Here is a 22064-nt window from a genome sequence, read left to right as displayed (position 1 = left end):
GTGACAGACTATTAAGATCATTTCAATTGCAGGTGTTATTTCCAGGTAGAGGCCACTTAGGTAAACAGTTTCTGTCAAGGTGTTTACCGTAATTTTACAGACAATGACAGCAGGTTGTTCACAGATTCACAGGTACTTCTTCCAGGTGTTTCGGTCTTCAGGTAAATCTGACGTCATGCCAGGTTTTCCTGGCCTGTCCCAGGATGTCTCCAACTTCTCCCAACGACACTTTACAAGGAAGTCCCGCCTCCCGAGGTCGCTGATTGGACCAAAAGTATCAGACCTGCGGATACTTCATTTTGATTGGCTTCCAGCGGCTGTTAATCAAAGCGCGAGCAGAGTTGCGGTTAGGCGTCAGGTGAAACTCGCTCCGTCAGGACTGTAAAAGCTGGGGACAGATAACTTCGTCTGAACTTTTTGGAAACTTTTTACACCATTTATGAACTTACCCACCAAAGGAAACTCCTAACACCGAAGGCCAACACGTTACAAGATGAAGAGCCTCAAGTATCGATTGAAAAAGCACGAAGTTACCATCACAGTAAGTTGTTTCTGGCTGTGTTTTGCTAGCATCCCCGTGTTTTACCGTTGGCTCTGATATGTGTTGATGAACGATGCTAATGCTAAGTGTCGTTTTTTGACACCGTGGGGGTGTTTATTGTCTGTAACCCCGACCTCCTGCCCCTAACAACCACGTTAACCGCGGTCCTGTTCCCACGGCGGCTGTGCTGCTGCGGTGTGGTCACAAAATTCACCGCCAGCAAGTTTAGGCACCTGCACCTCTGAGCGAGCGGTGGATGTGGCCTGAAAACTTAAATTACACTGGATGCATTCAGGTTCAGGTTTTTTTAAGGGTCTGACCTAAATCTAAAGCAGCTGACTGCTGTTATAGTCACAAAGCGCAGCAGGGAAGGAAAAAAAAGCTCCTCAAATCAGTGCACCAAAGTGCCTCCTCTTATGGTTGTTTTCAGCGGGGACACTGTAAAAGTGTCTTTTGTGTCATCTGTGAGACTGGGGATAACCTCAAGACCCCTGGAAGCTTTGGTTTAAAATGTTGACTTTTTATTGAAAGCAGCATTTCACCAACAGACGCGTGGTCCCCTTTGTGATGGAGTTACTGGTTTACTGGTTTTAGTCAGTCAGGACTTATGAAGTCTAATGCAAGTGTGGTGGAATATGTGCACTGTAAAATCTGACAAGTTGATCTTACTTCAGAAGCATTAGTAAATTGATTGCCTTGGATAATGTAAGTAAATATAACTATTAATCCTAATGTGTTTACTTTATTTCTAATTGATAAGTTTATTTAAAATTTAGTTATATTTACCTAATTTTGCACCTTAAAAATGACAAATTTAAATTCATTTAATCTTTGTAAATTGGTGAAATGATTGAAATTACCTTGTTCTTTCTAAGTGTTAGCAGCTTCAGTAAACCAAGTCAGTTTTCACCTGATCATGACAAAAGATTTTGCCAGTGATGGATTTAGGAGATCTGCAAGTTATGTTCTGCTAACAATTTTAAGAAAATACAAATATGACTGACATGTATGCAACCAGTGCAGTTTAATTAAAACAATCTTTTTAATTTTTTTTTTCTTGTGCTATATATCTGTATTCTGCTTGCTGCACACTTGTTAAGTTGCAACAGCTTTACAAAGTGAAGTAAATGTAACTAAATTTTAAGTCAACTTATCAATTAAATATAAAGTGTAAATAAATACATTTTATGGTTATATTCACACTGCTTTTTTAAGGCAGTTGGTTTCCAGTTGGTTTTTACAGTGTACTTACATTATTCACTTTAGTAAAAAGTAGTAATACTACAGCACAAAAATACTCTGCTACAAGTCAGGCATTCAGAAGTTTAATAAAATCAAAGTATCAAAGGAAATTAAACATTAGCACATTTCAGAATCACTGAGTTATAATCATGAATAGATTAATATGTGTTTTCAGAAGTCCCAGGATATAATATTATCATTATACTAAAGTCATTATACACTATTGTGATTTTAAACATTTTGCGATATGTTGTGTATTTCAGTAACATATATTGCGATAAATTGCGATTCATAACTTTTTTAAGCTGCAAATTTTGTCTCTAAAAAAAATTGTTGTCAGCTGCTTTCAGTCTGTTCATCTCAATTCAATCAGATTAAATGCAGCAAAATGCATCTACTGGTTTGAATAAGCAGTTGAGTATTGTAGTAGGCTACCAAAGTGTAATCTGTATTTAAGATATCAATTATTTGTACAGTAAAAGAATCAATACTTAGCCTTTGTGTGTAGATACAATATTGCCATGCAAAATAGTGCAATACTATGCCGTGTCAATGTTTTCCCCACTCCTAATATATGTATCATTTTAATGTTGTAACTGTAAAAGTTGGAGCTAATTAAATGTGATGATAATTAAAACAGTCAAAATAGGACAGCACTCCAATTATAACGTCTTTTATTATTGTCATCTGTTTTGATATCCATTTTGAGGATTCAGCACCCACTTTCAAGTAATTATATTGTGAGTGAACGTGTTGTATTTGCTTTTTACTAAATGATAATTAATCATCACAAATGTGGATATAATGACGAAGAAGGTAAAGACAAAAAACAACTAGAACAGTCTGGTTCAGAAAATCACATCCCTTTACTGTAATACAGTGATTAAAACCAGGAAAAGACAACATTTAGAATACTATGAAAGTTATCAGACAATATCCAGTCTCATATCACAATATCAAATTATGAAATATCTTTGTAGTACCTAGCCTAAATTGATACATCATAATATATTTTTTGATAATATTTTCTTGTATTAATAATCTGAATGTAAAGTAACGAGTAACTTAATAAAATATCTGTAGTGTATTTATATAGTACAACATTTTTTTGTTTATTTATTTTAGATAATTTTTGAGCCTTTTATTGCCTTCAAAGGGCCAAGAAAGGACTCAACTTGAACCTGTGGCCACTGCGGCGAGGACACTGCTGTACGTGGGGTGCCTGCTCTACCAACTGAGCCACCGGGTGCCCCAAATAGTACAACTTGTACCTCTGAATTGTAGTGGAGCTCAAGAATAAAGTAGAAAAAATGGAAATACTCTGCAAGTAACTCAACATTGTGCAGGATTTTAGTAAATATACTAAGTTACTTTCCACCATACTGCAAACACAATATTAATGCTGCTGTAAATGAAGGTTATAATGTTCAGTTTATGTAGAAACAGTTTCATGAAAGGTCTTGGTTCAACTTTCTGTTCATTTTCGAGGGTGTGGTTTGTTGTGCTGCTGAATCTGTGCATGAGAGGTAATATTGGTGGATTAAACATTTCTCTGGATAACACAACACCACCACAAAATGAGCTGCAATTAATGTGTTTTATGGAGTAAATTATTCTGTTGATTACCTATAAAATCTGGAAAAAAACCAGTTATTGTTTCCCATAGACCAAGCTTTTTCTTCATATCCCTTGTTTTATGAGCTCCAAACTCAAAGACATTCTGTTTGATATCATATTTTGCAAAGAAAAGCAGCACATCTTGACATTTGAGAAGCTGGAACCAAAGAATGTATGGCATTTGTGTAAATGACTATAATAAAGTTGTCAAAATCTTACTAATGGATTGATCAACCTCTTGTTTCAACTCTTCCACAAACTCCAGCCTTTTAAACAAAAACTGAACATTATAACCTGAAAAAAAACCCTCAGGTTTATTGCAGGGCTTTTGCATTTGATTACATTGGGATTAGCTTTGCCTGCCTAATAAACTGGCATCTGTAGTGCATATCCTGACCTGAAGGAAATGCAGTAATCCTGCAACAAAATAAAGAAGCCCCATACATTTTTTTTAAAATTACATCCTAACCTCACATTTTTATGTGTTGTGGATAGCCATCAAGGCTCCGTGAAACCGTGGATACACCATAAGTCCCTGCAGGAATGTCATGTTGTGAGGTAAAGTCTGCTTTTGTTACAGCCAGTGAATGATTGATTAACTAAACCTTGCAGTGCCTCAACCCCATCATAGATGTTTGATTATTTCTTCACAATCGGGAAATGGCCTATGATTTTTCCGTAATAGACAGTCATTATAATTCTGCTCAGTTCAACATGCAGTGGGTGTTTGGCACTTCCCTCTTTTTCCGGCTCCTAGCAATTACCATGAGAAAAGCACAAAGCCAGGAGCTGTGTGTGGTAAACTCTGGCCCTTTTTAAAGGGAAGGAGAAAAAGAGCCTTTCAGGAATGAAATGGTATTGTATCCTTGCTCTCCTTCAGTCCTGGTCAGCCATTTAAAACACACACACACACACACACACACAGAGAGAAGCCTGTTTTTCACCCTGCAGCATTTTCTGTACCATTTGTTTTAAAACCACCTCAGGAAAAAAACTGACCATAAGCTGTGTTGAGGAAACAGACATGACATTTAGGCAAGTCTGGGTGATGATTTTATTGCATTCCCATTAGATTAATCAGTGCAGGCAGATACTAAAGGAAAAAGTACCAGATGGCAGTACCCTTACTGACATCGCTATAGGTCTAATGTCCTTTTGATAACAACATCTGGTACCTTAATTCTGATTTGTGTGCTTCTAAAGGTAAAGGCATATTGGATCATAACCACCTGTCAGAGCGCCATCCTGAAACCTTTGATGTCCATAAAATGGATAAATCATATCAGTCACCGAGGCCTTAGATTGACAGCATCACTTTATTGAATGCATGCTTCCTGTTTTTGGCACACATTCTTCAGGAGCTGAACCGACTTGCTGTTTCCTGGTGAGGTGACTGATGGTTAAGAAAATCTGTGTTTTTTGAGTGGAAGAGGCTATTTGAAGAAACTTGGATTTTTGGCTTTTTCAAGTCAGTTAACTCAAGTGAGAATTTATGGATTTGATTAGATTTTCTTATACAAAGAAGCCATAACTACAATTTCAGACTCTTCTTGGTAGTGTCAGGGATAAGGATTACTTTGCTGAACTTCAACGAGCTTTGTATCATAACAATGCGGTTAGCATGTATAAATGGTCTGTTTTAGAATGCCCTTCATTTTACTGATACCCAGATATCCCTGTGTGTCATCCAGCTTCTTTTTTTTTGCTGGCTCTAGCGCTGTTGCTCAAATTGTACTTAGCATTTTTGTATGCCTACAACTGGCTTTCCTTAACACAAAGAGTATAGAGGCAGATCAAGCAAGAGGTTCAAAGGTTTAATTACTTGTGAAAGGAATCTGAAGACTGTACAGGAAAAGTAATGTCAAAAAAAGTTTTCAAAGACTTTAATCATCAAATGTTGTGTGTTTTTTGGGGTGTGCAGCTGTAAAGGTGTTGGTGATGTGTTTTTACCAGAGCAGTGTTTATTCAGTGTTTTCAAAAGCCCAGCTCTCTCTTTCTCTCTCGACTCCAGACAAAACAATGATCAAACAGTATAACTAGGCAGTGATGATAAAATATAAACCAAGATTCTGTAACTGCATTTCCTATTTCTCACTTTAAGTGTCCTCAGAAATATGTTGTGGTGCCCTGTTTGTAGCATTCGTGAACAGCAAGTAACGTTACTGTATTGTAAAAACGGAGGCCGAAAAAACTGAGATCAAAAGATAAAGCTATGTATTGCTGATCAAATGCTTTCTTAGATTTTGTTACTGCATTGCCTCAGCAACATATTTGAGCTTTCTGCTTAACTGTTTGTCAAGATCGTTTATTGCCAACCAGCCTGCATATTGTTTTTTGTCTCAAAACAGACAAGCTCACACTATATCACCCACCAGCAGGAGCATCAGATGCTCAGCTGAGGCACAGTGCTTTCTGGTAGTTGTAGGTTTTCTTCCTCTTTAGTAAAAGCAAACACTATAGCCCATTTTTTCAGTTTTCTCTGGTCACGTAGCACCAATTTCAAAATATTTGTGTCTTTTTACTGCCCAGAAAGCCCAGTTTTATGAAAAAGACCATATTTTCAGCAGTAAAACACTTCTTTTAGTGATATTTGTTCTATTTTACTGTGTCTGTTAGTATTCTCCAAACAGATTTACCCATCTCGTATTGCCAAGACCATATTTCAGCCAAGGAATGCTGACTAGACCATTTAAGGAAGCTAAAAAACAAACTCAGTGACCAGGATACAAAATGTCAAGACATTCCCTCAATACCAGCTGTAGATTAAAGGCAGGGTGAGGTCTGTAGTTTTGGCTCAATCCTGCAGGCAGGCCTCCAGTTTCTGTCATTCTCTTGTGTAGAAAACAATTTTTCCGTTACAAGGTTTGTCATAACAAGCATTGTTGTTGCCGTATGCTCCCACTGGAAAGTAACCATTTTGTTATTCATTATGTTTTAAGTCTTAAAGTGACAAATGTATGACAAGGGCTGTAACTAAGGATTATTTAAATTATCAATTTTTCTCTCTTTATTTCTCATGAGCTGGACATGTCACGTGACAATTAATCGGCCGAGGTTGGTCTGTCACTAATATATCTGTATCGGCATATTGGTCTTCCAATATGTGCTGATAGGACACCTCTATTTTCAAAAAAATATTGATACAACATTTGAAATTGATGCCCTTCCTTAGTTGGCCCAGCAGCATTTCCATAGTCAAATCAGCAAACACTACAACTCAAGTGCATCTTTATACTGACATAAATATGTGTTGCACTGAATAATTCCTTCAAACAGCCCTGGTTCTGTTTACAGGAAGAACGTGACAGATTAGATGAAGTTAGCTGAGGGATAGATTTGTGACTATGTCTGGTTTTCAAAATAAGGCGTTACAAACTACATATATGGATATAAGATTAATTGAATTATATCAAGATGAAGAAGGCCTATAATACAAGTCACTGTAAGGGAAATGTCTTTATTCTTTGATTTTTGAGTGGAAAATGTAATATAAATATTTGAGTTTAGGACATCTTAGATGACACCTGTGCTAGAAAATCAAACAATTTTACTGCATCAAAGTTCTTTGTTAAACTATAAATTGTTTTTAATATCACGCCTTTATTACAGGTAGGCCTGTGTTTACAAAAAAAAAAAAACAAAACCCTAACCATCGACTGATATATATTAGTATTGGACATTTGTACACCTTAATATCAGCATCGGCATCTGCCCCACAAATCCAGTATCGGCTGGGTTCTAATTGTTTCGACTAAAAAAAATCAGAAAATAGTTGAAAATTTTGATTCAAGTTCCCACAACAAGAAGAGTCTGTCTTCAAATTTCATTTTGTTCGACCAGCACCTCAAAACCTAAAGATATTCAGTTTACGATCATATAATATGGAGAGAAGCAGCAAGTTCTCACATTAAAAAAGTTGGAACCAGAGCGATTTTTTTTCCTTTTCTTCCTAAAAATGACTCCACATGTTTCATTGATTATGAAAATAATCAAGAAAAAATATGAAAATATAGTTGCTGATATGTTTATCAACTAATCCATTAAGCAGCTCTTAGCAGTAGAAGATTCCTTATTTATCCTTCACTTGGCCTTAAAATGCACAAAAACAAGGCTTTCATTATTAGTTTCTCATGTGTTTCAGTTTTTGGCAATACGTTATATAAATATCATTCTGCTGACGAGCAGATCCTTATCAACACAAAACAAACAGAAGATAAAGCAGAAGAAATTGTTTTGATAAAAATGTCCTCTGCAAGACTATGATCAAATATCTGAATGTGGTTGGAATAACGTTCTTAAAACACCTTAGCTGGCCACAAACTCAAGATTTTCCAAAGCAAATATGTTGAAAATGTTTCAGCTTCAGCAAAACGTGGCAGTTATTCAGAGTACAAAGCCAAAAGCAGACAGGAGAGCTTATGGAGAAAAGAGAAACTGGATTTCCTGGTTAGTTCTGAGATTAGTCTCTGCTGCGACACACATCAATAACAGTTTGTTGTCACAGCAAACACGCTCTGTCAGTTGGAGAACTCTACTGTGTTTTGTGTGTCGGCCAAAAGACACTTAAATTGTATGAAATGAGCTGATTCAAATAGTTAGGGAGATATTGTACCACTCAATCATGGATTCAGCAGCCCACATGTAATGGGGTCTTTCTGAGACAGATTCATCCATGGCCTTGGCAGACCGCATTGAAAACCACAACTGTTGTCTGGCTTTGTAAAGACTTGTGTCACTTTAGAATAGTTTTCTCATTTTAAAACTCCAACTGCTAAGAGCTTTAGTTACAGAGTTGAACATGAACAGACAGCTCTGTCAGTAAGTGTTCTGCAATAATTCCCTGTGCAGTATTGATTTGCTGTGTTCATGTCCTTCTTTTGAGAAGAACTAGTGAAGTGGCCGTTGAAAACATGCCAGTAGGGAACAGGCGAATTGCTTGGCCTGTGGTATTGCTTTTAGCTTTCTCAAGAACTGCTCATTCAACAGCTTCAACAGTAGACCCTGTGCTTCTTCTAGTCCTGAGCAACACACCTGGGCCACAATCAGCAATAGATTTATATATGAAAAATATTGCATGATTTGCTATACTTACTCATTGTACCCTGAAACTATGTATAAAAGGCCGCCAACGCACTTAGACAATGTGCAACTCAGTCGTTCCCTTCTTACTTTGTACTTGTACTTCAGATGAAAACATTGTACTGTTACATTTACAGACTAAGAAATGTTACTGGTTTTGTTACAGAATCTGATTTATCCACAAATTATAACAATTATGATTTGATCCGTTATTATTCATGAAAACATTCAGCATTGCATTAGAATTATAAGCTCCACAATAAACAGATGCTTATAGGAAGAGGCCCCATCCACAGCAGCACATCGCTTAGCTTCTGTGCTGGTAGATTAGGTTTATTGCAAACGTTAGCAAACCAATACAGTTCATAAAATCAGCACAAAAGAAAGGTCAGGTTGGACCACCATATTTAACTCTGTATCTTTATATGTTACAGTTACGACTGAAAATGACAACTGAAATAAATAAGTCTGCCAAGTTTGCATATCTTAGCATTTCAAAACAGTAGTCAGTTCTCTGCCTGGAATTTACTTTAAATTGAGTGTGGTTTTGGTTTTTAGTACATCTTTTATTTAGTCTTCCAAGAAACCAAAATATATAAGCATATTTTGGCAACTATGATCAGTAATCTGACATAAATGAGAAGGTACTTTGTTGTTCCTTTTGGTAAAAGAAGAAAAATATATATAAATAACAATAATATGATAAATATATTTCTATTGTGCCATATGCATGTTGAAATTTGACTGTTTAACACAATTTAACTTGAGCTGGAGCCCAACATTAGGATTGTGGGGCATCACGTATACAGCTGGGTTCATTACTATGTTATTATGTTTCAGAGAATTTAATTTTTGCGATAGAGAATACTGCCTTGCTTTAATTTCTGTGTCGCAGCATTGTTAATTCAGAAGCTAATATTCCATATAATTTAAAGACATTCTGATTTCTTTGTCTTCGAGCATAACCATAGTAACTTTATAATAAAAGAATGGTGTTTCCATGGTTTCACTTCACTCACCAGGAATCATTGTCTTTCGTAACTTGAGTCGTTATTCCTCCATTTCTTTTGTTGCAGAAAGGATTAGGATTACTGGAGAAAAACAATTTGCAGACCAGAGAAAACACTGCCTCTGAAGTAAACAGGAATCTAATTACTTGCTCTGGGGCACTTCATCAGGCAGAGTTTTTTGAACCTAGACCTGTGTCTGATAACATAACTTTATACATTTGTATCTATGTTTTGTACAAGGTTTCCGTGATCTGGTAATAACGTTTTTTTTGTACTGAAAACTCTGTTGAAGTCTGACTAGAGATGCAAAGGTGAAATGTGCTGAAAATGTTCAAACAGTACTAATACACACACTCATCCCACAAAGTTTTGTATGGAAAGGGCAAATACAGTTATAACACAGTGATTTTTTTTGCTTGCATAAACATAAAAATAATTATATAGCCAATACGTTTTGTAAACATGAAAAACACCATGTGAGCATGAATCTGGGAGACTTCCTGAATTTGGTTTTTGCTGGACTAGGTTTGGACTATAATCAATTCATTCTATCGTGAGCTTGAGTTTCACAGTTCATGACGGTATCAGGACAGTTCATGACGGTATGAGGATTTTGGACTTAGAGCATCCTTTGATTTGTACAGGGAGTTTGCTGTAGGCCTGCACATTTTACTACGTCTTTGTGTTCTTGGACACACCTTGTTTTTGTTCTGTCTCTTCCCACAGCAGGCATCCTTAAGGATGAAAGACGAGAGCCTGCCTCACCCTTTAAGTGGTGTTATTTTACAAAACAGAGAGCAGGGCTGGGAGGCATTCAAGATGACGTAGAGAGATCGAGGAGCCATATGGAGTTGGATTGTGTTGTTGGGACGTCGTGACAAAAGGAGGGTGGGGAGAAGAGAGCATGGTGGCTCCAAGCCTCAGGCAGTAATCACTATCTGCTATTTTAGTTAAGTCTTTGTATTTAGTGATAACATTCCAAAATAGGTCTCAGATGAGCTTGACACAAATTAATTTGTACAATCTCTCAGATGTTAACTACGAAAGTTTAGTAGAATAATAACTGATATCAAGAACTGGTTCTGAATTGATTTCATTGTTATACATACTTGAAGGGGACCTATCACCCTGACTTTCAGGTTCATACTTCTATTTAAGGTTTAAACTTGAACATATCTCCATGTTTTAATGTTCTATAAACACTTTATTTTCTTTATACAGCTGGAACACCTGTTTTAGCGACTGTCTCTTTAAGCTCCCCTCCAGAAATCCCAGTCTGCTCTTATTGGTCAGTGTTTCTGGCTTCTCTGTATTTTGGCGCAAAATTGCAAAAGATCTGACCCTCGAACTTCAAACAAGGTCAATTATAAATCTCTTCTAAATTTTTGAGCCACCATGGCTCAAAAATTTAGAAGAGAGAATCACTTCTCTCAGCCAAGCTGAGAGAAATGATTTACAAATCTGTGACATCATCACAATATAAAGTCTACAGCCCATGATACACTAAGCTGACGGTCAGCCGTCAGCCGATGTTGGGCCGACGGAAAGTGTCTGCAGCCCCTGTCGCAGTGGTGTGTCCTGCACTGTTGGCAAGTATGGAACGTGTGTTTTAAATTTTTCTTTGTAGCTACATTTGTAGAATTGTAATAAAATGGGCTCAAGACATGGAATTAACAAAGGCATAGTTCTTACAATATTCATATTTGCAGCATCATACTGCATAAAATGGAGCATTTTTATATTTCTGAACGCAGGCATAATGACACAGAATCTGTATTTTTGTATCAGCCAGGATTTGTTAATGATATATATTATTTTTAGTTGTTTTTGTTTTTTGCCCACACTGTAAAAACATGCATGTGTGCTGAGGCTTTTAAAACGAATGAGCTACTGCAGCTCTTCGGAGAGCTTTGTAATGGTCTCCTGCAGAAATCCTATAAGGAAATCTTTTTAAGGGATGGCAATAGAGGAGTATATTTTATCAGCAAGTAGATGCAGTGTTTGTGATGCAGGGACAGACATTCAGTCTCATCTGTGTGGGATGTTTTGCGTACTTTCTGCTATAACTAAGACTGCTTTCACACCATCACAGAAATAGTATCTGGACAAAATGCCAGCTGGTGCACGATCCGTATTTTCAAAAGGGGAAGTTTGTTGATTTATATAATCAATTTTAGTCTAGTGTGGGAACTTGCACCCTCCTGAACCCCTAAGGAATCTTTTCAAAGCTGTTGAGCAGCGTTTAATGCCCAGAGTACCCTCTTAATGTTATAAAGTGGAAACTTCTTTCAGTGAGTTTAGGCTCCATCTTAGAGACACCCAGCAGGGGTTCTTACCCTTCTACTGGTGAGGGTGAGAAGGTTATGGATTTGGAAAATCCTCTTTTCCTCTGTCATTTTCAAAGTATGTGTTTTGTTTGCCTTTTGGGCTTGAGTTGGTATAGACTGAATGTTTCATTTGAGTTAATCTTCAGTCAGACTACAAGTGCTTTTCAAGTCTTCCTCTGACGAGCAGCTGTCAGAGGAAGACTAAATTACCAGTCTGCTTGCTGCCCTGTCAGGAAGATGCTCAAACTAAACAATGGAGCACAGTTTGCTGTCACACATACATTCAAGGGGTTACATTGTACACAATGTTAGTATTCAAAAACGCTTTCCTACTCATTCACAAGTCTCTGTTGTCTCTTACTTTATGGCACAAGAGCTAAACATTTCATTTCTGAAGTGGCATTGCAACATTACTGCCATTTTTTTGGTCATGTTGTCCTTTATACCCTCTTATCAAATGTTTGGCGTCATATTTTAAAGGGGACCTTTCATGCTATTCTGTTTTTATTGCATATTTACAGTGTTACAATGAAGACTGTTCATATTAAAAGAGGCCAAAGTTTAAAATAATGAGGTAAACATATGTAGAAGTAATTCTTATGAGCACCAACGTGCTTATTAAGACTCAGTTTCAGCAGTTTTTCTACTCTGGCAGTATAACATCATAGTTTGCAGAATTTCTTAATATGGTCATCGGCTCCAGGCACACTGCTGCAAGTGTTAATATTATGTAACCCATAGTAACTCATGGTTGCTGTTGTTGCAAATTTCTCACAGATTTCAGATTTCCGCTGGGACATGTCCAGTTGTGTTTGGAAACATTTGTTGGCGTTTTTTCATGGTAAAAAGTGCTGCTATATTCTGTTATAGTCATTCTCAATCTGCAATGACAATGCATAGACACCGAGATACAGAAGACACAGAAACATTGCCCAGTCAGAGCAGACTGGGCTTTTTTGGGAGGGGGGCTTAAAGAGACAGGCACTAAAATGAGACAGGAGAAAAATATATATTTTTTTCAAACATTAAAGCATGTAAACATGTTCTAGTAGAAACCTAAAAATACCAGTATCAACCCCGACACTGAGCATAATAGGCCCTCTTTAGCTTCAGTTGAAATAAAGAGGTTAATGTAAGCTTTTAGATGAGTGCATGCATTTCATTGACAGAAATAGCAGCAGTTAATTCATCAAAACTAGTGAACCAAGCACTTGAAAGGAAAGAGAAACTACTGGGTTGCAAATGAGATTAGATGAGAAATTATGCTGTCTTAGTATGAATTAGAATAATAGTTTAAAGCTCCTCTGGGGATCATAGAGGCGGCAGTCTTAATTAACAGTAATATAGACAAAACATGTATTTTCATTACAGCAATACATGTGTGCAAAGTTTACATTTTGGCCAGATGGTACTGCAGGACGAAATGTTGAGGAGTCTCCAAAATCATTCATCCCCTTGGGAGCATGACTGTGCTCAGTGAAGGGTAATGGAAACCCAACAATAGCTACTATATCACTTAAATTTAAATTTATGGTTCAACGGCAGATTTCATTTATTGATATTGCCAACATAATATTAGACAGATGTATTGCACATTATCGGGATGTATGATGCTTTACTTACTTTTCCAACAATAATTCTTTTTACATTTTGTGATTTACCTATTGATTTGAGTGATGGCGGAAAAGTTTGCCTTGTTTTATCACTGAATATGAGAGAGATTGCACTATGGGGCCACAACTAATTTTGGGGGGGTAAATCACTAGTTTCATCACAATACAATATTATATATTGATACTTTAGACATCGATACAATATTTGCCCATATTACATAGTCTACCACAATACGATTTTGATTTAATTCGGTTTAGGGGCCTGCAATCAATATGGGCTGATATTATATAGCCTTATGTATTCGATTCGAAAAATCCTGCATGCACCTGCTTATTGCAGTGGGAATGAGGTATGCGACTGTACCTTTACCTAACCCTAGAATAGTAAGACAGAATAACGGCATGACATTACTGCCTTTTACAGGCAGTGTAAAATGGGGGGAATGTTTCATTCACTCTGACAAAGACTGGACAGGAAGTTTGCAGTGGCTTTGCTAGATGTGTATTACTGCAAAGGAGAAGATAACTGAGCCCCCCCCCAAAATTCAGCAATCCCTTTTAACAATTTCTACCGGGATCAGAAACATGCTGACACACCTACAGAACCTACGCCTCTTAGTATAAATGTAGCTTTTTGTCATGGCAGTCTGCTTGTAACAATAGGTTTTGATTGTTTCTTGGGTGCGAGTGGAAATTTTGGCCAGATGGTGTCTCTTTGGAAAACTCTGGGGGTCAGCAAAGTCAGTAAGAGTCCATGAAAAGCTATATCAAGTTTCACTGCAATCTGGAGTTGTAGTTGATCTCTTACTTGGGCTGAATGACCAACTAATATTGAGATTTTTTGTGTTTGTATTTTCCTGAAAAGTTACCAGTTGACGTCCTTATTTCTACACGTTTTCCCATAATGTAGTAGATCCTACTGTGTTTGTCCACATAGCCATTTACTTTGTTCATTGTAGGAGGCAAACTCTCAGACGGGATCAGCAGCAGTTTGTGTGTAGTTGGTTTCAGGCTGGACGTTGTGTAGGCTGCAGAGTAGGTGGTAGCTCAACGGTCTGTGTTTTTAGGATTAATGTCTGGCTCCATGGGGGCAGCCATGAGGTCATCACAGCGGTGTTACCCGTCTGTCTTCCCATGCAGGGAGCTCACTCTGTGGAAGGGCATTGGTGTGTGTGTAATTGTGTAATGGCGACAATGTGCAAGTTTGTCTTTGTTTGTCTCTTGTTTTTTCTCATGTGAATTATAGGGAAACCATGCAGTTTGCAGATTACATGTGTAATTTGAACTGTGTTGCATTAGTGATGGAGAGATAACCAGTGTTGGGGGAGGATGTCATGTGAGAGGTGCCGAGCTTATTGACTGAGGTTTGGTGGGCTGCAGCTGACATCAGCCAACACACACACACACACACCCACACACACACACACACACACACACACATATGTACAGTCAGGCATGCTGAGCAACAGGGAGCACAAAGATTCTGCTGATGAGGGACAAACTGCTGTGAAATGGCTCAGACTAAGCCTCATCAAGCTGTGCTCAGTGTGTGTTTGTATGTTTCTTTCTGCAGATTAGACAAGTGTCTCTGCTTTATCAGAAACTTAAAGTTTTTTTTTCTCTAAACTTTTTTGCAAAAGTCACAGTGCCCTCTTAAGAAGAAAAGAGACCGTGGAGCCAATTAGTACCTTTGTTTTCAACACCGCCGCCGGCTTTTTGTATATAGCGAGATTTGATGAGGAAAAACAAAGTGCAGCAGCATTGACTTAGGTGTTCTTGGTGATGACTAGAAACAGAGTTATGTGACTTCTAAAGGTCACTGACATTTTTTGTCTTTTGAGGTGTGGAAGGAGCCTTTTTCAGGAAAACCTGCTTACTCAGAGCTTGGTCACAGGGAGGGTTAGGTGGAGCATTTGACTTGTTGAAGGGGCAAGTCACGACCTGCTCTGCATCTGCCTGATCGTTGTCTTACACTGTGGGAGTTGAATGTTGTCTTTTGGAATTGAATACGGCAGCTCAGATGTCATTTTGTACACTTAAAGTAATTTAAAGAAAAATTGCATTACATTATTGTATTTCTTGACATAGTTTTCCCATCAGGTGTCCTTACATATAAGACTTTACGGATGTCATTGTGCAGAAAATGTTTATCCATACATTGTGTTGCATAACTAAAGCATGCTGTATAGTGGTTAGGGAAATTTTGTAACCTCTGACTAACTTTAATTATTACCACACAGGAAATGAAAGTCGCATTGAGGCATCGGGCAGCTATTGTTCTAATGCATTCCATAAGATTATGGAGAAATAGTTTTGAGTTCATTTTTGTTTTTACTAAGCCTAGCCCATCTGACCCACCCTCCAGTCACATTCCTCGCCCTGCCGGTGTGTGTGACGACGTGTAAGTGCTGGCCAAACAAGCATCATCACCACCATTCGTGCCCAAGTACCAGCATGCCCCTCATTTAACCAAATAGGGCCACGTGAGACAAAATACTCCTGTGCTTTTTTTCCCTTAATATTGCCTCATCATTTTTCTTGAGGTGAGATAAAAACAACAGCCTTCATTCTTCACAATTCTTCCCTTCAGGCACATAATCTTAAAGTACCACCCTCATATGTATAAACACGGCAGTAGACACACCAATTTTCTCTGTCTGTGTCTCTTTGTGTTTCTTTTTGAAATGTGTATTCCCTTATTGTCTCTTGTGGCTCTGAAAATGGTTATTTTAATGGTGTTTTCTTGAAATAAAGCAGCTCTTTTAGAAAATCACCACCTAGTTAATTCACTGTCTTGTTTGTGCATTAGTGACCTTCCTTATTGGAATTCATTTCACAGCCCCACGGCTCTCTGTCTGCCCTGTTATTTTCTTTTATCTCCACATCATCAGACCAGCTGCAATAATATCAGCCTCACCGGCAGCCATCTACAGCCAAAGCCCACAAAACTGCTTGTTTTTAATTCTCCTTTGGAACATTGTTATTTTTATGATAGCTATTAAAACGTGTCAGCTGAGCTGCTGACATTATACACCAAATAAATATTTTAAAGTGACAGTTCACCCCAAAATCAAAAATACATATTTTTTCCTCTGACCTGTAGTGACACTGATCAATCTAGATTATTATTTTGATGTGAGTTGCTGAGTGTTGGAGATATCAGCCGTGGAGATGTCTGCCCTCTCTCGAATATATTGGAATTAGATGGCGCTCAGCTTGTGGTGCTCAAAGTGAAAAAAGAAAAACATTTAAAAAAGTCTACAGAACTGTCTCTTTCCAGACATCATGACCCGGTTACTCAAGAAAATACCAAGTCAAAATCAAGAGGAGTCATTTGTCAGTGTTAGTCAAGCAAGTCTCAAGTCCACAAATTTGCAAATTGTATCTGATTCGAGTCAAGTCATGTGACTCGAGTCACCCACCTCTAGATAAGAGTATTAACTTTTTATCTTAATTATTACTACTTCAGACACATGCTGTGCACTTACTTACCATGTTTTGGGAGTAATTGGTAAGCGGACGTTGTCTCTTTTGAGATAAAACAGTTCTTATCAAAGGCTTCACACAACTGTTTTGTAAGCTTTAAAGGTCTGAAAAACACATTAGTGGTACAGTATAATCCACCAAGTCCATTTGGGATAAATGCAGTAGTGATAAGAAAGCATTACCTTAGGAGAGGTTTTGTCGAGATTCATAATAGACTTCCAGATTTCAACAACTGATAGTGAATTCGTTTGACATATCTCTCATGAATGACACCTTTGTCTTTGTAGAACTTTCTGTCTTTTATAATCCTGTGGAGTCTGTCTTAACTGGGGTAGTGGCAGGGGCAAAGTTCACAGGGTTTGGGCAACTAGAAAGCTGATCTCCCACCCTGGCAGCGGGAGTCGGAAGTAGAAGAAAATAGCAAGGAAAGGCTTTGCCCTCTGGGTCATAAGTCATCTAAAATGGTGTGAGCAAGCAGCTGGCCTGACTCCATTTCGCATCTATGTGCAACACCAGAAAGTATATCTTGAGAGGCACCAGTAACTACTTTAGCACATTAGTTTTATTGTGTTCAACTGGCTTTGACTTAACTCAAGCACCATAAAACAGACCTATGTTATCAGCTTCTATCAGTGCTTGAGGGCAGCATGCTCTTTTTCTCTTTCTTTAGAATTGGTCTTACTGTACTTGACTTAGAAATGGTCTTTTTATCTTCTCTGCTTAGTGCAAGTTGTATGAATGTTATGGTGATGATTTAGGTGTTTATAGTTAGATAATGAATTCTTCTGTCTGCAGTCAGTAAAGTTGTTGCACTTAATTTAGGTCAATTTGTTCTTTGCTGTGAGATTAGTATTCTCTTATTCCATTGTGGTAAAATAATGAAAATGAGATGAAAAAGTCCTAGGTGTTCTTCCAAGCAACTGTCACTAATTGAAACATGATGGATACTAAATTGTCTCAAAAACCAATTTTTGGACATAAAACCTTTAGTAAGAAATATTTCGCGATTAATTAACACTTTGACATCAGGAGGTGGGTTTCAATAAGAGAGGTACTTTGTATTCTTTTGTTCCTTTAAATATCATTTAACAGTCAAAATGCCTAAAACAGGATGACAGTTAGCCACTTTGTAAGCATGCCAGCAGGTTGCAGCATATTTTGCCATAATAGCCATTTTAAAAAAAAAGAATACTTTGGAAGATGCCGACGCTGTTACCTACATTTGTCAGGTGAGTTTTGCTAAGCTCATTGTCAAATGATACGACAGTTTCCTTTAGCATATCTGGCACTTGACTTGACTTTTTGGGGGTCAGCTTTGCAAATTTTTAAAATTATTCCAGACACTTGACATTTTCAACATCTTGCTAGAATATCTGTAAGCCTGTCGTTTATGGTCAAACTGTCCCATTTTCAGGAGTACTGGACTGCTGGTGACAACTAATAATAATTCATTTTGATGCATAGTGAATAATGTTTTATTACACTTTCTTAATTTATGTTGTAATTTGGATTGTTTGGGTAATGCGTATACATATACACAACAAATCGAGCATTCAAATACTGATTTGGACATCTATTATCTAGCAATAATTAGATATAGCAATTATCTAATTTTCTAAAAACTAGATGCTAGTTTGCAAGTTTGTAAAACATATAACTTCATAGAAAAATATAGAAAACTGACAGAATTTGACTCTGAATTTATATTTAATAAATGCTAGGCCATGGAAGCCACATTGGTAGTGTTTGTTCTTTTTTAGATACCATAGCCTAGCACCCAATATTTTGATTAAATAATTTATTAAAGCACCCCAGTCACCAAGCATGTTGTCACATAATTTAAAAAAATAATTCTGATATTTTTTTCCTGTATTATTAACCTCTAAGGCATCATGGTCCTTATGCTAGGCTCTGCAAGCCTCTGCGAACATGTGCACACCATGCTGACTATATCCATAATTATCATATTATGTTTAAGAATTATTTATAAGCATCTTTTTAGGTAATTTTCTTAACTTTTCTTTTTCTTTTGGAAATTTTTAGGTAATTTTCTTTGCTTTATTAATTTCTAATAATTGTGTTTTTGTGCTAATTTTCAGGTAATTTTGTTGTAATTTTTTTAATATAAATTTTGTACTATTTTTGTGTCATTTTATCTCAAGTTGCTCATTGTCTTCTTTTCATGTTTTTAGGGGAAGAAATTAAGACAATTTCCTCAGGTTTGAAAGGGTTAACTTGCAAAATCATACACAATATTATATACGATAAATTCTCTAGACGGCAGATACTATTGTAGTTTGACAACTGTACGTATTAGAAAAGGGATCGTCTTGTGGAGAAAGAATCAATATTGGCACCCTTTCCACTGTGTCCCAGCATACAAATAGACCTTAGTGAAATGGACCTGTCTTTTTTCTCTTCACCAGTAGAGGGTGTGTCTGTCTTTTTGCTCTCCTGCATCAAGTCCTCACTCTGCCCAGCAAAAGCGGTCCTGTGTTTAGCAGCACGAGTGCCTCGTGTACATACCAAAAACAGAGCGCCAGTTTTCCTCCCGACACCTGGCCTGAACCATCAGTGGGGAGCTTGACCTGATCTAAGAGGGGCTTTCACTCTGAAGCATCAGTTTACCTGTCCTATAACGACAGATTGACAGCAAGCATGCCATATCTCGCCGCTTTCTCACCTCTGCACTTGTTCTTTCACACATTTGTTCACCTCTCTCTCTTTCTTTGCTCCTCCACCCTTTCTGTCTCTACCCCTGATGGGGTTTCAGTTACACTCTGCATGCCCAGACAGTTGCACACTTTACTACTTCATGTGCAGGTCTGTCGTCGCAGATTAGACGGGGGTGCATTGTGATAGGTGCGGGTGCTAACAGCAATTCGAGGATGTCAGTAGAAAGGGAAGAAGGAGAGAGTGAACATTGTCCTCAGAAATATTATGTTTCCTACTGAATTATAATAGCTGCCATCTTCCATGCAGCAGGTATTTAACTGTCTCAGAAAATAAAATGTTTTTATACAGGGTTCCCATAAAGACCTTAAAAGGCATTGAAATCATTAAACTAAAAGTAAGTCCTTAATTATTTTGTCTTCAATCAGTCTTTCAGAAAAATATGTTTGGGACATAGAAAGTAGGATTATGTGAATCCTTTTTTTATTACATTGCATTTTAAAATCTTAAAATAATAGGTAACATATATCTCTGTATCTCTTAATTCTTTTTTTTTTATCATTCATTTACCAAATGCCTCTTGCAGTAACTTCAGGCAAATGACGGTCGTGGAACCAATAAAAATCAAGTTTTAAAATACAATAAATGTCTGGGTAAAATTATCCATAACCCCTGTTTTGTTTTTGTTTTTTGTTTTGTTTGTGATTTTTTGTTATTTTGGTTATTGTAAAATTGGTCTTAGATTTAATTTAGAATGGCATTGAAAAAAAGCCTTACAAAGTCTTAAATCTATTGTGCCCTAAGCTGCAGGGACCCGATTATGGGCAATCATAAAGAAGATCCACTGTTTTCTTTATGGATAACTGCTCTGACCAACATCATTTGCTCCTTCATCATTAGTTATTTAATGCCCATTCTCGGGCAACAGCTGTGACTGACGTAATTTCGAGAGATTTCTGTGGCACAGTTTCTGGTATGTGAGCTTGCTCTTAAAGTTGTCATTAACACTGACGCAGCTAGAGTTTTGGCTTTTCACTGCCAGGGTATATTGCACTAATAAATCAGCTTGTCACTGAGATATTCACACGCCGTGCAGCTATTTTAATGTCACAAACAGGTATCTCTGGGTATAAATGATAAAAATATAAACGGATGATTGGTGTCCTGTTTAAGCCTGTTCATAAAGGAGAAGTAGAGTTTGTGCTTGTAATTTTGAGTCGTCAGAACGCCTCATTTTCTCTCCTGTAGTTACTTTGAATTGATTTCAGTTAATTTCTTTGTTTGGTACTTTGCCGTATAGCACATCAAGTTTATGTACTTATTCAGATAAACTGTTCATTAGTGCAAATTCAGTGCAGACACTCATGCCCCACTTAGGATAATCTTAGGCACCATCAGGTTAAAACTCTAATTTGTTCAATATTTTGCGGTAAGACCAAATCAAATACCTACAAAACTAATGACATCAGCTCATCAGCTTCGGATGTACTTTGCATTTAGCGATACTGAGGAAAATAATGGCATACTAACACACTAAACTAAGATGATGGACATGAAAAACATAAACATGTTAGCATGCTGATGTCAGCGTTTAGCTCCAAGCACCACTATACTTAGGTGTGGCTTCACAGACTCTTATTCTATGTCTTGTTAGACAAGAAATAATCTGATTTTTATTATAAGTATCACTATCTCATACTGTGAACACAAATGAAAATGCTGTGCCGACTTTAACGAATTTAACGATGTGCACATACAGTAAAAGTGCTCTGCCATGTTCTACACTAGGCCCGTCGTGTTATCGATTATTGACAATAAACATATTACTTGAAAATTAGATTTTGATATTATGTCAATAATACATTTATAATATTGTGCGAATAGTCCAGCGTATTACATATGTATTTTGAGCCTGATTCATTCACCAAAAAAAAAACAGCACAACTAACAAAGTTGTCCTGATAGTGCTTTTATTTATTCACTTCTATATAGATGTTGTGATACCATAATTATTGCGAATTGTTCTGGCTTTGATAATTGTGCAGGGGAACCACCTGATGTTGGAGTTTCATAGTATGTGGACAAAAATTGCAAAAACAAAACAAAAAAGAAATGAATGAGAAGGTAATAGGATGCTGTCATTTGTAGCTCTGGGACTCAAAAAAGAGCAGTCTGATGTGCATAGTGTGTTTTTATGTCACTTAATACATTACAGTAAAGGCAAGCGTGTCATGCACATTGAGTCATTGTTCTCTGTAATTATTCTGTCTGTCCATACTAACCATGAAATGATCTCTTCGGGGAACAAGATGCTTGGTTTTGTTTCTTGGCAAAAATTAGGTTCTCTTAAGGTTGCAAGGTTTCAACTATTCTAAGTCAAATTAAAAGTCATTCTTCTTTTTAGTGTAAAAGTCATTCTTTACTTTTCCACAGACAGTGTTGCCTTGCTCACCTGCTGTGGATGGATTTTTGAACT

At 37.2% G+C, this 22064-nt stretch overlaps 1 protein-coding gene across 1 annotated transcript in view; it reads left to right on the top strand.

Moving 5' to 3' along the window:
* Positions 1-346: 346 nt before the first annotated feature.
* Positions 347-22064, top strand: part of uacab (uveal autoantigen with coiled-coil domains and ankyrin repeats b) — a 55371-nt gene continuing 33653 nt past the window's right edge. The window contains exon 1 of the mRNA XM_042491508.1: positions 347-541. Within this exon, the coding sequence (XP_042347442.1) occupies positions 494-541 (48 nt within the window). The 5' untranslated portion in view covers positions 347-493. The remainder of the gene's footprint in view (positions 542-22064) is intronic.

The sequence above is a fragment of the Plectropomus leopardus genome, chromosome 1, assembly GCF_008729295.1.
Source record: "Plectropomus leopardus isolate mb chromosome 1, YSFRI_Pleo_2.0, whole genome shotgun sequence".
NCBI classification, from domain to species: Eukaryota; Metazoa; Chordata; class Actinopteri; order Perciformes; family Serranidae; genus Plectropomus; species Plectropomus leopardus.
The sequence above is the reverse complement of the archived record's forward strand: the minus strand, read 5'-3'. Positions and strand labels throughout refer to the sequence as shown.